Source organism: Myodes glareolus, chromosome 16 (assembly GCF_982192425.1).
Source record: "Myodes glareolus chromosome 16, mMyoGla1.1, whole genome shotgun sequence".
Taxonomy (NCBI): Eukaryota; Metazoa; Chordata; class Mammalia; order Rodentia; family Cricetidae; genus Myodes; species Myodes glareolus.
Genome location: NC_142041.1, coordinates 22547678 through 22561647, shown reverse-complemented (window position 1 = coordinate 22561647; position 13970 = coordinate 22547678). Strand labels below are relative to the sequence as shown.

Here is a 13970-nt window from a genome sequence, read left to right as displayed (position 1 = left end):
CCTGATTCTAAGGATCGAACTCAAGTCCTCATGCATGGCAAGCATTTTACCGATGGAGTCATCGCCCAAACCCAGGAGGTATAGCTTCTAAGGTTGACTGAAGAAGTAAACAGTTAGGGAAGCAGGTTAGGACTCCCTCTGCCCTTCTACAGCTAAACAAGTAGGACTTGCTATAGAGGTCTCTTACCATTTAATTTTTGTTGTTGTTGTTTATTAGTATTTGTGTGTGTGTGTGTGTGTATGTGTGTGTCCACGTCGTCGTCATGCACATGTGGAGGTCAGAGGACAATTTTATGGAGCCGATTCTCTCCTTCTACCTTTAGCTGGCTTCTAAGGATCAGACTCAGGTTGGCAGGCCTGCCTTGCAAGCACATTTGGCCTCTAAGCCATCTTGCCAGCTCCTCCCATCTTTTTTTTCCTCTTCATTTTTCCATTCCCGGAAAATCAATTGTAATGTGTCGATACCCTCATCCAACAGGTCAAAGCGAAATTGACTTTCTTACTATTCACCTCTAAGTGATTGACTTTTCCTTCGTTTGCCTCTAACATTGCCTGTTAGCCAGAAGGTGGTAGTTCCGTAGCAATGGCAGTGAGCATACCTGGGCTTTCCTTTATTGAGCTCTCTAGCTAACACAAGAAAGTAGGCATAATGCTTCATTATATTCACTAAGAGTATATTCAAGATATTTTTACAGGTCATATTATTATCCATGGACATAGAAGTGTTTAGAAACTCATTTAAAAATAGTAACACCCAGAACAACCTGAATAAAGACCTTTAAAATTTGGCCTGAGACCAATTGATAGACATACTAAAAGTCATTGTCCTTGACTTTTATTCTTAACGGAAGTAGCTTGTCCTCAGGGAGATGTGCTAGGACTGTCTCTCTGGTCTTGGTTCTTAGCGCCTGCCCCAGAACCCTTTGAGTATTCAGTGTCTGGGTTGTTCTGGAATGGCTCCCTGCTAGCACTCAGCTGGCCCTCGATGGTTCTGCCTGGACATCATTGGTAAGCTTCTTCTCATCGTCCAGTCCTCTGCTGAGCTTCTATAGCAACGAGCCAGGCCTCTGTGAGAACACCAAGGAAGTGACTCTGCCCTTCTTTATCTTAACCTGTAGACTGACCGCTGCTTGAAGGCAGAGACCTTGCTGTCTTCTCAGAGGCTAGCAAAGCGTTCTTAGGGCCGTGGTGTCCGTTATCCCTGGGCCATGGTTTGCTGCTGCTCTAGAAGGTTTGCAGAGCAGCATTGGTACGCCATTTATTATTGATAGAGTGGAATTGTACAAACAGCCACCTATGAACTACTTCTTGTTCTCCAGTGTTGGCTGTGACATGAAGGTGACGGCACATCTAGTCTGTCTGATTCACATGTAGTGCAGAGATTGTTCCTGGCAGAACATGTTTACCTTTGGGCTTGGGACCTTGCTGGTCTCACTCTACTCCGGCAGCGTGTGGGACTAACTGTTTAACATAGTGTGCTGGCTGGTGAGCTCTTAGTATCATACAGCTTTTTTTCAGGGAGCAGGACATTTTTTGTGTACCACAACACACACGTGCCCAACATACTTGGTATTCTTTTACATTAGCAATTCCCCAGTACAAATCTAAATAGGCGGTATTTCCTGGGCTTTAGAAGTGAGAAAATTGAGACTGAAACGTTGTAGCACATTGCTTGTCCTCCAGGTGGAAGGAGTTTTTAAGCCTTACTTTGCCTGGTCCTTTTCATATCTCATACTACCACTAATAGTACATGTATTTTGTGTGTGTGTGTGCGTGTGCACGTATGTGTGTGTGTGTGTGTGTACTTAAAGAGTGCAAAATATATTTTTATAGAAAATATTCTAACAGCTCACATTTCCTTGTTTCAAACTATAGACTATAGCAAATAATGGATTCTCAGATGAACTCAGAAGCATTTTTCGTTTAGTTAGCAAGGCTTGGATCCTTGCTGGAGGCCGCTATAACAGTGTTAACAGAGGAGGGGGGATTGGTACATGAAACCTCCTGACTCAAGGGGACTCCTGGTGGAGCTGGAAAGGGGGTACATCACAGTTGAACCTGACTTGTTCCTATGAACCTAATTGGCTTAAATAGGATTTTCTATCTAGGAACCGTGGTTCCGCCTGTAATCCTAGCACTTGAGAGGCTGAGGCAGGGTGATAAAAAGTTCAAGATACTGAGTGTGTTATAGGCCAACTTGAGATATACAGTAAAACTCTGTTTAAAAAAAATAAAAAGATGATTAATTAATTAGAAGTTGCCTACTTTTCTTAATTTTTGGACATTATAATGATTTTTAAACCGGGATGCATTTTTATTAAGTTTTTTTGTTCCATTTTATGTGTATGAATGCTTTGCCTGCATATATGTAAGCTTCGTGCCTGCAGAGGCCAGAAGAGGGTACCAGATCCTCTGCTGCTGGGTTTAATGGACAGTTGTGAAGCTGTAACTCACCACTGGGTGCTGGGAACCGAACCTGGGTCCTCTGGAAGAATGTGTTGGTGTGGGAGGGTATTTTCTCCTGGAAATGCATTGTTAATAACTGGTTCATAGTCTCTTTATCATATCTTATAGTAAAGAAGATTAGGGCTGAAGGTGTGGGTCAGTGGTCGAGCATTCACCTAACAAGTACAAGCACTGGAAAAATAAAACAGATAAGGAAGTAAGACTTTTCTTTTCAAGGGCCTTACATCCCAGATCACTGAAGACCTCTTCTGGTAAATTATTGCGTTGAAAAATTGGCCAGGCTATAATCCAAGCACTGTGGAGGTAGCGGCAGGGGGATTTGAAATTCAAGGCCATTCTTGGCCCTATAGCAAGTTTGAGATCAGTCCACACAACAAGAATGTTTATCTCAACAACGAAATAAATAGATCAATAAGAGATTTGTGAAGATCTGGGGCCATAGCTTATTAGATCACTGCTTGGCCCATTTGTGCTCTAGGTTTGGTTCACGGCACCTAGGTAGGAAGTTAAAAAAAAAAAAAAGAATTATAACAAAATATTATGCTAAAACATCAAAAGCTGTAAAAACTTGAAATGAGCACTTTAGGCTTTTGTTTCTAAAAGGATAAGGAAAGGGGTCCTGTAACCTGTACCTAGCTAAGCATGGACTCTCAGCAGTACTGAAGAACAGAGACTAGACAGTTTCTTTTTCTGGAAAAAACCAGAAAATATCTGGGTCTTAAGGGCCATGTGGTCTTAGTCATAAGTGCTCATTTCTGCCAAATTTTATTAGTACATTGTCCTATAAAACCTTGTTTTTGAACACTGCCAGCAGGCCAGGCATGGCCAGAGCCCTCAGGTGGTGGCTTGACTGTCTCTGCTCTGGAATAAATGGCTAGATGGGTATTCTTATGAGTGCTTAGGGAGCCAGTGAGCACTGGGAACCGTTCTGTGTTCTCTGAGAGCAGGTCTGGCTGGAACAGTTGCTTCCCATAGTTTTCCAATACAGTGACTTTAACACAAGTTCAAAGGATGGTTTATTTTTACTTCACTCGGGCATTTTGCAGAATGTTTCAAAAGGAGTTTTCATAGAAGATAGAAAAACCATGTGGAGCACTGCAGTTCAGTGGTTGATTCTTTGGTGCTGCTGTCTTCTAACTGATAAGACATGTGGGCAGATGGCGGTGTAAGGAAGCAAGACGTGAATGATTGAATGATTGAATGAATGAATGAATGCTAATAGAAAAATAATATTGTGATTTAAAGATATGCTGTATCTTTTAGCTTTTGAAATAAGCATATTCAGGGAGTAAATTATCCAGTTTTTGTGATGACAATCTTTCTCTCACAGTCGTGCAGAGTTGCTCAGAGGGCTGTGACTCCCCACTGACACCACAGGCAGTGACCTGTTCAGTTACACTTCTATTTCCTCAGCTCTGGAACGCTCTGCTTTTTTCAGCCAACAAAAAAATGATTAGCAGTGCAGCCTGATCTTCCAGTCACAATTCGAGACATCCAGGAAAGTTTAAATTATGTGTAGTTTCCGAAAGACAGGAAGTTCATGGGTGTCAGACTGTGTGTGTGTGTGTGTGTGTGTGTGTGTGTGTGTGTGTGTGTGTGTGTGTGTGTATGTGTGTAAGTGTTTTTACAGGGCTAAACTAAGAGGACTGGAAAGGGGCTCCTTTGACCATAGCAGTTTCCATCCACCCATCTGTCCATCCATCCATCCATTCATCCATCTGTCCATCTATACCCCATGTTCTGTGCCCAGTCTTTACGTCTCATGAAAGCTGTGTGCTTGACTGAAGTCTCTTCAGAAGCTGCATTGCAAACAGTGTGCATGGTTTGTGTCTTTCCAAAGTGTGTTTCTGGTGACAATAAAAGTCTTTCCCTTTTGTCTAGAATGCATACACAGCCACGGCTATCAATAGCACGAACTTCTGCACCTCAGCAAAGGATGCCTTTGTCATTTTGGTGGAGAATGCTTTGCGAGTGGCTGCCATCAACACAGTGGGGGACTTCATGTTATTCCTAGGCAAGGTAAGACCAGCTGCATTGTCTGAGACAAACGGGATGTCTTGAGTCAATGTATGAAGTTTTGTTCTTTAATTAAAATCTACCTAGCCTAGCACAAAGCTGGAAGCCATTTGCTATGTGGCAAACATTTATAACACCTTGAATATGCGTTAGATACTTCTTAATTTACTTCATATGTATTATGTTCATTTAATCTTCATAATAAATTTATGAATTAAGCTCTGTTCTTCTCAGTTACCAGGAGCACTGGTACGGCAAGGCTGAATTACCAGCCTATTTCTCTGTATAGATTGTAAACTATAACAAATTAGGAGAGATGATGAGGTAGCTCTGTGGGTAAAGGCACCTGCTGCATAAGTCTGACAACTTGAGTTCGACCCCTAGATCCAGCAGCAATGTAAAGGTTCCACATTCTTGTCTTCTAACCTCCATATGTATGTCATGGCATGGACGTTCCCTCCCCATGATGATACATGTGCACAATTTTCACTGTCTCTCTCTACATACATAGATGCATATGTAGAGATGTGTATATATCTATAGAAACCATGTCTGTCTATATCCGTAGGTACATATATATACATATAGATAGATCTATATACACATATCTATATACATACAGGTAACTACATAGCTTGAGAGATGGGGTGTTCTCTCTGTTGTGTAGTCTTGGCTGTCAGAAACTCACTTTGTAGGTCAGACTGACTTTGATCTCACAGAGACCCACCCACCTGTGTCTGCTGGGATTAAAGGTGTGTGATATTTGTTTTTGTTTTTAAGAAGGAATCGGGAGGGATATAGCTGGTTAAATACCTGCCAGCCTATGCAGAGCTACAGCCTCAATCCCCAAAACCACACATACAAAAAGAATTAGGAAACAGTCTTTGTAGTGATGAGACTTGTCTTGACTGCTTCTTGTCAACTTATCACAAACATAGACCTATCTGTGGAGAGGGAATCGTAATTGAGAAAATGCCTACATAAGCTTGGTCTCTGGGTAAGTCTTTGGAAGCATTTTCTTCATTAGTGATTGATGTGGGAAGGCCCAGTCCCTGGGTAGGTGGTCCTGTGTTGTATAAGAAAGTAGGCTGAGCGAATCACCAGAGGCATCACCCTCGATGACTTTAGTCCCTGCTTTCCTTCAGTGACGGACTGTCACCTGAAGTACAAGATGAAGTGAATGCTTTCCTTTCTGTGTTGCTCTGGGTCATAACAACAGAAAAGTCGCTAAGGCAGGGGCAGGATTGCACTTGGAGTCTGGAGTCTAGCTTCCTGGATTTCAATCGTGCTGCTGCCTGCTACTGGTTGTGTGACTGTTGGTACAGTTGGGATAAGAATAGGGACATATTTTTAGTGTGGTGAGGCTTAAACTGGTTAATACATGCAGGGTATCTAGGACAGTGCTTGATACATTGTTAGTTTTTGGTGAATGCTAGCAGTTTTGGGTGACTGTTAGATGTTATTATATAAAAATCCTTTTAAAATAGAGCTGTTGGGGAACAAGACCTACTTTCTTTAGAGCTGAGAAAAGAGTTTATTCTGTGCCACCAAAATCTCCTAAATCATAAATAGCATTGTACTTAGATTTCATTGCACCAGAAGCTGCTTAGGAAACTGGAAAACAAGGAAAGGATTATAGAGACCCAGCATCTCTAGAATGTTCCTCATGGTGCCTTTGACCCGCCAGTGAAGTCACAGCTTTGTGTTTCTGCAGTGGAGCCGTCACAGCCTATGACCTGTTGTTTCCGTTCTTTCTGCTCATAGTCTCCAACACCTTCCCTATCTTGACATGATGGTCTCCATCTACTCATGGGCAACGATGATCGCTGTCCCATTAAACACCATTTTTAAACACTGGGTTTTGAAAAGGAAAAAAAGTGGTGTGGTCTAGTGGAAGCATAGCTCTGTACAGCTTGAAGTGTGCAGCTTCATAGGGAGCTGTCATCTGAAAACAGTTAAGGATAATTACTTTGAATATCTGTAATTAAGTTTACATCGTCACAGATTTGCTTGTGGCATGTTTTTATAGGAGAGGGCATTTTTACAGTAAAGGTGAAGTGTATCAGTGGTCCTTAAGGGCCAAGAACAGGGCTTTACAGCGTGAACTGAACGCGACACATGGTGATTCAGCAAGGGCTTAGATTCTTTGTTTTATTTGTACTATTTTTATTTACAAATTTATAACTTACCCCTGTAGTTGAAATAGAATGAACAGATACACACGGGGGGCGGGGGCGGGGAGAGCACAGGGGAATGGCGGATGGATGCGGAGGACTTCTACTGCCTGGAGGTCCAGATCATCCCATGGAAGGTGACCTGTTGCTGCTATCATTATATTTTGTAGCAGGCGGAACTAAAGTGTAGAGAAGTCATTACCTGGCCACATTTGAGGACTAGTATTTGGCAACGCAGGACTTGATATTCTGACTTGTCTGATCTGACCGTATATAATCATTATTACAAAGACCCCTGAAAACAGTTATAAATACAAAATAAATGTATCTTTATTTATAATAGGAACCCTTTGTAAACAGTGTAATGCCAAGTAGTAGAGAAATGGCTTTGTGAGTTTTGCTTCTAACATGCTAGTAATCGGCCTGAAAGGTTTTCTTTGGATTTGTCATATCCTTTATTCACTCCACGGGTACAGACTGTTTGCCTGTGATGTGCTCGACATCCTGGGCGCTGTCTGTGTGCTAACCCAGCTTAGGTGGTAGGGAAAGGAGAAATCACTCTCCTTCTTTCCACTTGAGACTATAAGCATTTCAAGTTTAGTAAAAATTTTCTAAATGTGGTTATACATTTGTATCATTTCTTGACCACTTCTCTGGTGAGCTTTTTTTTTTAAAAAAAAAAAAACAAAAAAACAAAAAACCAGTTAAACTAGTTAAGTTATATTACAATGAAATTTCTTGCGTAAATTCTCCCATGTTAATTATTGCTGACTTAATTCAGTCCTAGACACCCAGAAGTGGAATTGATTAGAGTTCTTAATGTGATTTACTAAATTAAAATTTTAATAGTAAAATAAGTGGAGGCTGGAGATAGCTTCGGGGTTAAGAGCATTTACTACTCTTGCACAGGACCCTGGTTCAGTTCCCAGAATCCCCCAGTGTTTCACAAACATCTGTTAACTCCAGTTCCAGGGAGACTCTCTTCTGGTCTCTGTGGGCACAGGCACATACGTGGTACACATAAATACATGTTTACAAACATGCATACCCATAAAATTAAAATAAAATCTTTAATAATAACATTATAACATTGAAAGTTACTTTTAAAACAGTATAATAAGGCAAGTGACGGTGGCACGCACCTTTAGTTCCAGCACTCGAGAGGCAGGTGGATCTTGGCGAGTTCGAGGCCAGTCTGGCCAACAGAGTGAGTTCACGGACAGCCAGGGCTGTTACATAAAGAAACCCTGTCTTGAAAAACAAACAAACAAAAAAACTATAAGGTAAATGTACATTTTAAAAATTAACTCCAATGATTTTTTTTAAAATGAAGAAAAATATGTTTCTAACACAGTAAGATAATATTCCTTGTTTTTCTTTTTTGAAAATATAATTCTGAGCTGAGAGAGCAGCTAAGTAGTAGAAGATTCTGTTCTCTACACCACACACAAACTATATCTCTTCATTTATTAATGATATCTTCATTTATTAATATATGGTAACTTTAATTTCATATATATATATATATATATACTTTTCTAATCAGAGATCCTTTAAAAAGAATTTTATTAAACAGTTGCCATCGTATAGAAATGGTTTCTGAGGAGAGTAGCTTAGCTAGGTCACTGTAAACATTATGAAAAATGATCCCAGGGACAAACTATTGATAATACAGTAATTTGAATAAAACTTGAAGAAATTGTCCTGAATGGGAAAAAATCTAATCTCAAAAGATTAGTACTGTATACTTTCACTGGTAAGTTGTTGATGGGCAACATTGTGAAATTAGAGATTTCCACAATGCACTGAATTTGTGGTCATCTGGTTAAAGATGGCAGCGGGGCTAGTGAAGATAGCTCTGGGCTGGCCAAGTGAAGGATGAGTGATGGTGGGCGTGCTCCTTGTCTGGACTGTGTCAGCATCCATGTGCCTTGTGCACTACCTGCAGTAACAAAAGATGATACCTCTGAGCTGGTAAAGGCGGCATGGACTCATTCTGAGTTATTTCTTGTACTTGTTTGTATCATTTCCTCAAATTTAAAATTCATTCCAAAAGTTTTAAAAGAAACAAAAATACAGCATCACTGGTCCTGTTTCTGTAGAGCCCCAGTGTTGACTACATAATGGTGAGTTACATTTGGCAGAGGCAATAGCTTTCCTAGTTATTAGACTCGTAGCCTGTGATCATTGGCAAATAGTGTCCTAACAATAATAGAGACTTATAAGCTATAAGTTGAAAGTTTTGTCACAAAAAGCTAGCTATTTGCCCCAATAAAGCTATGTCCCATCAACAAAATGTGTTTTTATTTCTCCTGTGTGAAATTACTTTCCCTTTGTCCTGTAATACCTTTCTTACATTGGTATTATCTTGTAGCTGACAGGTCATTTAAGGAGATGTTTTACTATAAATACTATTTTATTGGCAAACAGAACTCTCTCAAAATATAGTTTCCCAGGAAAAAGGCATGATAAGTACAGAGTTGAATTTGGGGTGAGGAGTGGGGCAAGGGAGGAACACTGGGCAGGCATTCCATCAGATGTTTTCAGAATTCAGATTTTGCTGTCTTGGAATGTGTGTTCTGTTATGGCTCTTTCAAAGGTTAAGCGGACTTACTTAGGGCACAAAAGCCAAGCATTAGCTGTCATTCACATTTGCATCTTTCCGACTCTAAAACTGGCATTCTTCACGACTGATGTCACACATTCTTACCCAGTGCTTGAATTTCTCTCCCTGTCTTCAGATATCTTATCCTCTGGGGTAGAAGTTCAATCAAAAAATAAATAGATTTTTAAAAGTTGTAGCACACTCTGTTATTTGTTTATTTGTCCCGGGAATTGAACCTAGAGCCTTTTATGTGCTATACAGACAATCTACCACCTAAGTCTTGCATTTACCTTCATTTACGAATGATATGTTACATATTTTACTAACAAGTATTTTGAGTGATGTTTTATAAAAGAAATTTTAAGTGTGTGAGACATTTAATGGACGTTGAATATTCTCTAAAGTGTGCCATGACTGTACTCAGCACTTAGGCACGGCTTCCTGAGATGGAGGCTGAGTCCTTCATCAGTACCTGGGAAACTGTTAAGATGTGTGTCTCTGCGCTTTATCTTTGACTCAGTCAGTAGAGCCCAGGAACCTCCATTCCCCACTTCTCCCCAGTTTAAGAACTATTAAGTCTTCTGTGTTTGAATACATACATGATCCATCCATTCACTGTACCTTTCTGAGTGGTCTTACATGCGAGTACATGTTTTTAATGTTGTCTTTCTTCCTTAAGCTTGCCATTAAAATATTTTTTTTTAAAAAAAATGTGATCTTCTTTAGTTATATTTTGACCTAATTACTACATTTGTCTCTTGAGAGGAGCTGTCACTTGTTCTTAGAGTTATTTCTCGTATGATGTAGCTTTCCATCGTAACCTCTTTGTCTTAATATCTACTTTGAGCCACACTTTTCCTAGAATTGACTTCATCTTTTCAAATATGGTTTAGCTTTAGGAGGATAGCAAGAGCACAATGAAGCCCAGCTTTCCCATAGAATGTATAGAATTTGAAGATCGTATTGAAATAACTCATTCAAAACGTGAATCACATGAGTAAAGGAAGGAATATAGTTGACCACATATGGAGGTCACCCTGAAAAGAGGCCACTATAAGAGGTAGTCTGTGGCCATAAAAATAGTGGGGTCTCCCAAAACTCTGGCAGATCTAGCCTTGCTCCATGGAAGCATCTAGAAATGACTGGTTTATAGATGAGTCTGTGCTTCACATGCATTATAACTCAGAGTTACTGAGTAGGTGAAGGAGAGATGCTTTGTTATTGATATTAAGGATGCTTCAAGATACTGCCTGTTCTCAGCACTGGATAAGAAGTGGATCTAGAGCACTTTATTGTTTGTTTTTCATCTGAAGCCTAGTGCTAAGCTAAACCACGTGCCAGAGAAGAATGTGTCTAAGATTCAGAATGTTAGTGTCAGACACTTGCTGGGTTTCCACCTGTGAAGAATCCTGGGATCTCAGATACAGAATGTTAGTACCGGATTCTTGCTGGGTTGAGTCCTGGGGTTGGCATCATGTGGCATTGTTTGAATGGAGATTTTTCCTTACTCTGTGGCCTTGGACAGGTTGGCTGATATTCTCGACGGTGTCCCCAGTCTGAGAAATGGGGTTGATAATGTTTAGCATTAAGTATTTGTAACATTATTGGTAAGCTGAAGTAAAACGCCTTAAAAAGAGCTATGAAATACATGGGACAAGGAAGCTTTCGATGGTTCTTCACAATGACCAAACCGATTTTTCTTTCAGTTTTAGCATGCATGTGGATACACTGGGCAACTTTTGCTTCACACATAGTCCCAAACCTAAGCTTCATGGAAAATTACATTATACTTACCTTATATTCCACATGAAATCAAATATGAAACAGAGGACAACTTTGAAGAATAGAGTTGATGGTTGCGGTATCATCTATATCTGAAAACAATATAAATTCCTAACAGTAGGAAAATGGCTAAATAAGTTCTGAATCACTCAGAAGATGAAATTATACAATTAAGGAAGTATTTGCCAAATATTTATAATGTTACTCCAGATTGCAATGAAAGGTTTTTTATTGTTTTTGTATATAATATGATTCATATGTGTACGCATACTTTTTAAAAGCCATATACCAATGCCAGCATCAACAATTTTATACATGTAACCCAACTTTTTAAAAATATTCACGCGTTTATCTTAAAATTTATTACCAGATTCTGAGTGGGTGAGGTTTTTCATGAACCATACGACATTTGGAAAACTAGGTTACCTTTAATGTAAGCATGAATCGTCTAATGTGTGTTCTTAAATTTATGTGATGCCCGTGAGTGACTTTCTGTGTAGTTATAGGCAGTATGTATGTTTTAATTTGAGGTGGGACAGCCGTGTGCACCCATCACTGATGAAGAGCTCTTTTTAAGTCTGCAGCGATGAAGACGCATGACTGACTGGCGGCCGTGGGGTATTAACCGTGGTCTCTGCTCTCTCCACTCCAGGTGCTGATAGTCTGCAGCACGGGCTTGGCTGGGATTATGCTGCTCAACTACCAGCAAGATTACACAGTATGGGTGCTGCCTCTGATCATCGTCTGCCTCTTTGCTTTCCTAGTCGCTCATTGCTTCCTGTCCATTTACGAAATGGTAGTGGATGTATTGTTCTTGTGTTTTGCCATTGATACAAAATATAATGACGGGAGCCCTGGCCGGGAATTCTATATGGATAAAGTGCTGATGGTAAGTGCCTGCCTGAAGTGCTCTCCACGACTTGAGGGATAAACGTGGGAACAGTGTTTTCAAAACACAGTGTGGTGAATTCCCACAAAGAACTCAGTACTAACATTGTAGGGCTTAATCACAAGTCAAGTTTGTCCTGGAAAAATTGAGGTAGGTCTTCCTGTAACGGAAGAGACCATTTTGGATCCACCTGCTGAAGGGTACTCTCAATAGCTCTAAGCACTCACTCTTCCATCCTGTCTGCCCCTCTCTGCACTACACAGAATGGACTTTTAAAACATGTCTTCTAGCCACTGATCCCAGTGTCCTTCCTGAAGTAGTTCTTAAAAACAAAGCCCTTGTTTTCGGATGCTGATTGCCTTTCTCCAGCAACCACTTATCCAAGGCTATTACCACCGACCATGGTTAAACCCACAGGCCAGGTTAAAGGCATCCTAATGAATACAGGGAGCAGCCTATAACTGTCAAGTTTTTTGTACTGACTCTTCATAAGCACACCGTAGCCAGATGTATCTAGGCAGCCCCTGAAGTTTGTCTGTGTTAGAAATTCAGTTGAATTGGGAAAGCAATATTAAAAGGCTCTCAGGGACTGGAGAGCGGTTATGAGCATGTGCGGCTCAGGCAGAGGACCAGGTGTCGGCTCCCCACACTCAAGTGGCTCCTGCAGAACTTTGTCACTTCAACTCCAGGGGATCCCACACCCTCTTCTGGCTTCCTTGGGCCCTGCACACACATGGTGCACATATGTACAGGCACTTACCCATGCACATAAGATTTTTTTAAAAATTAAAATATTTTAAAATTGCTGTAAATTCAGCTTTATCGTTGCTAAATGGTATCAAACTGAAGATACTTAAGACTGAATATGGTACATTGAAACAGTGAGCTGTTTTGTTGTAGTGTGGGGTATCCAGTTGAATCCGAAGTAGATGTGTGAATAAAAGAGATTTTTTTTTTTTTAAGCTCAGTAGTGGAAAAATTGAAGGTGATTGAACTGCGCTGTTTGATACTGATAGTCCCTGACTGAGAGCATCGTGAACTAAATGTTGGGTGCTTTCCTACGTCCTCAGTGAATTCTGTCTGGTTGCTTTCTGTGGAGTTGTGTCTGCATTTCGATCTCCTGTGACTAGAGCAGTTCAAGGGGCATTGCTGTTAATAACTCTTTGTGTAGTCATGCTCACCTTGAACTTGTGCTTTTTCCGCCTCCATCTCCTTGGTGTTGGGATTGGAGGCGGGACCCGCCATGCTCTGACGAAAATAGTTTCCCCCTTGGTTTTCTTCTGTAGGAATGCTGAGGGTACTGGGGAAGAGTACTCTACAGGCTATGATAGGGCAGCACAGCCCCCTGGGGATGCACCTACTCTAGCCTCTTCTGATCATAAGTTATGCTTGATGCTTCCATGGCTCTGCTTTACAGAGTAATAGCTAGAGCCGGCAATCGCAGGATACAGATGATAAGGAGGGAATGGTAAGGCTAGAGAGAGACTTTGAAAGTGGCTGACCTGTGGCTTGGTTTCCAGGGTGTAGGGGTGCTGTTTTTTAAGGTATTTTGTGCTTACTAGAACTACTTCTAGGTCTTTGTCATAAGTAGAGACTGGTGAGTGGGGTGTGGGGGTGCACATCTATAATCCTAGGCAGTGCAGGAGAATCGCTGTGAGTTTAAAGCCAGCCTGGGCCATAGAGCGAGTGGCAGGCTGTCAGGGCTGCATAGTGAATCCCTGTCATATATATAATTACAAACCAGAAGCTTTTGAAGCAAACTATTTTTGGTTCATTTTATCTTCATGTGGAAAACAAAACTAAAGAGATATTCTTAGTGTGGGGAAAAGCACACTCCTAAAACTGTTGATTAAAACCAACATTATCTTTTGGAGCCATAGTGAGGATGTCAGAATGGGAATACAGAGGAGATTTTACATCTGTGAATTGCAATCCATCCTGACAAGTTCAGTAATTTACTTGTTCACTCAAGTATTGTTTACCACAGTAAGGTTGCGTCATTAAAATTCACCTGCTGACGGAAATCTGAAAAGATCCC

The 13970-nt window shown here is 40.7% G+C and overlaps 1 protein-coding gene across 4 annotated transcripts in view; it reads left to right on the top strand.

Annotated features, from left to right (window-relative positions):
* Slc44a1 (solute carrier family 44 member 1) overlaps nucleotides 1-13970 on the top strand; it is a 168823-nt gene that overhangs the window by 103954 nt on the left and 50899 nt on the right. For all 4 annotated transcript variants that reach the window (XM_048420511.3, XM_048420510.3, XM_048420509.3 and 1 more), the window contains exons 13-14: nucleotides 4348-4485; nucleotides 11696-11932. In XM_048420511.3, the coding sequence (XP_048276468.3) occupies nucleotides 4348-4485; nucleotides 11696-11932 (375 nt within the window). The remainder of the gene's footprint in view (nucleotides 1-4347; nucleotides 4486-11695; nucleotides 11933-13970) is intronic.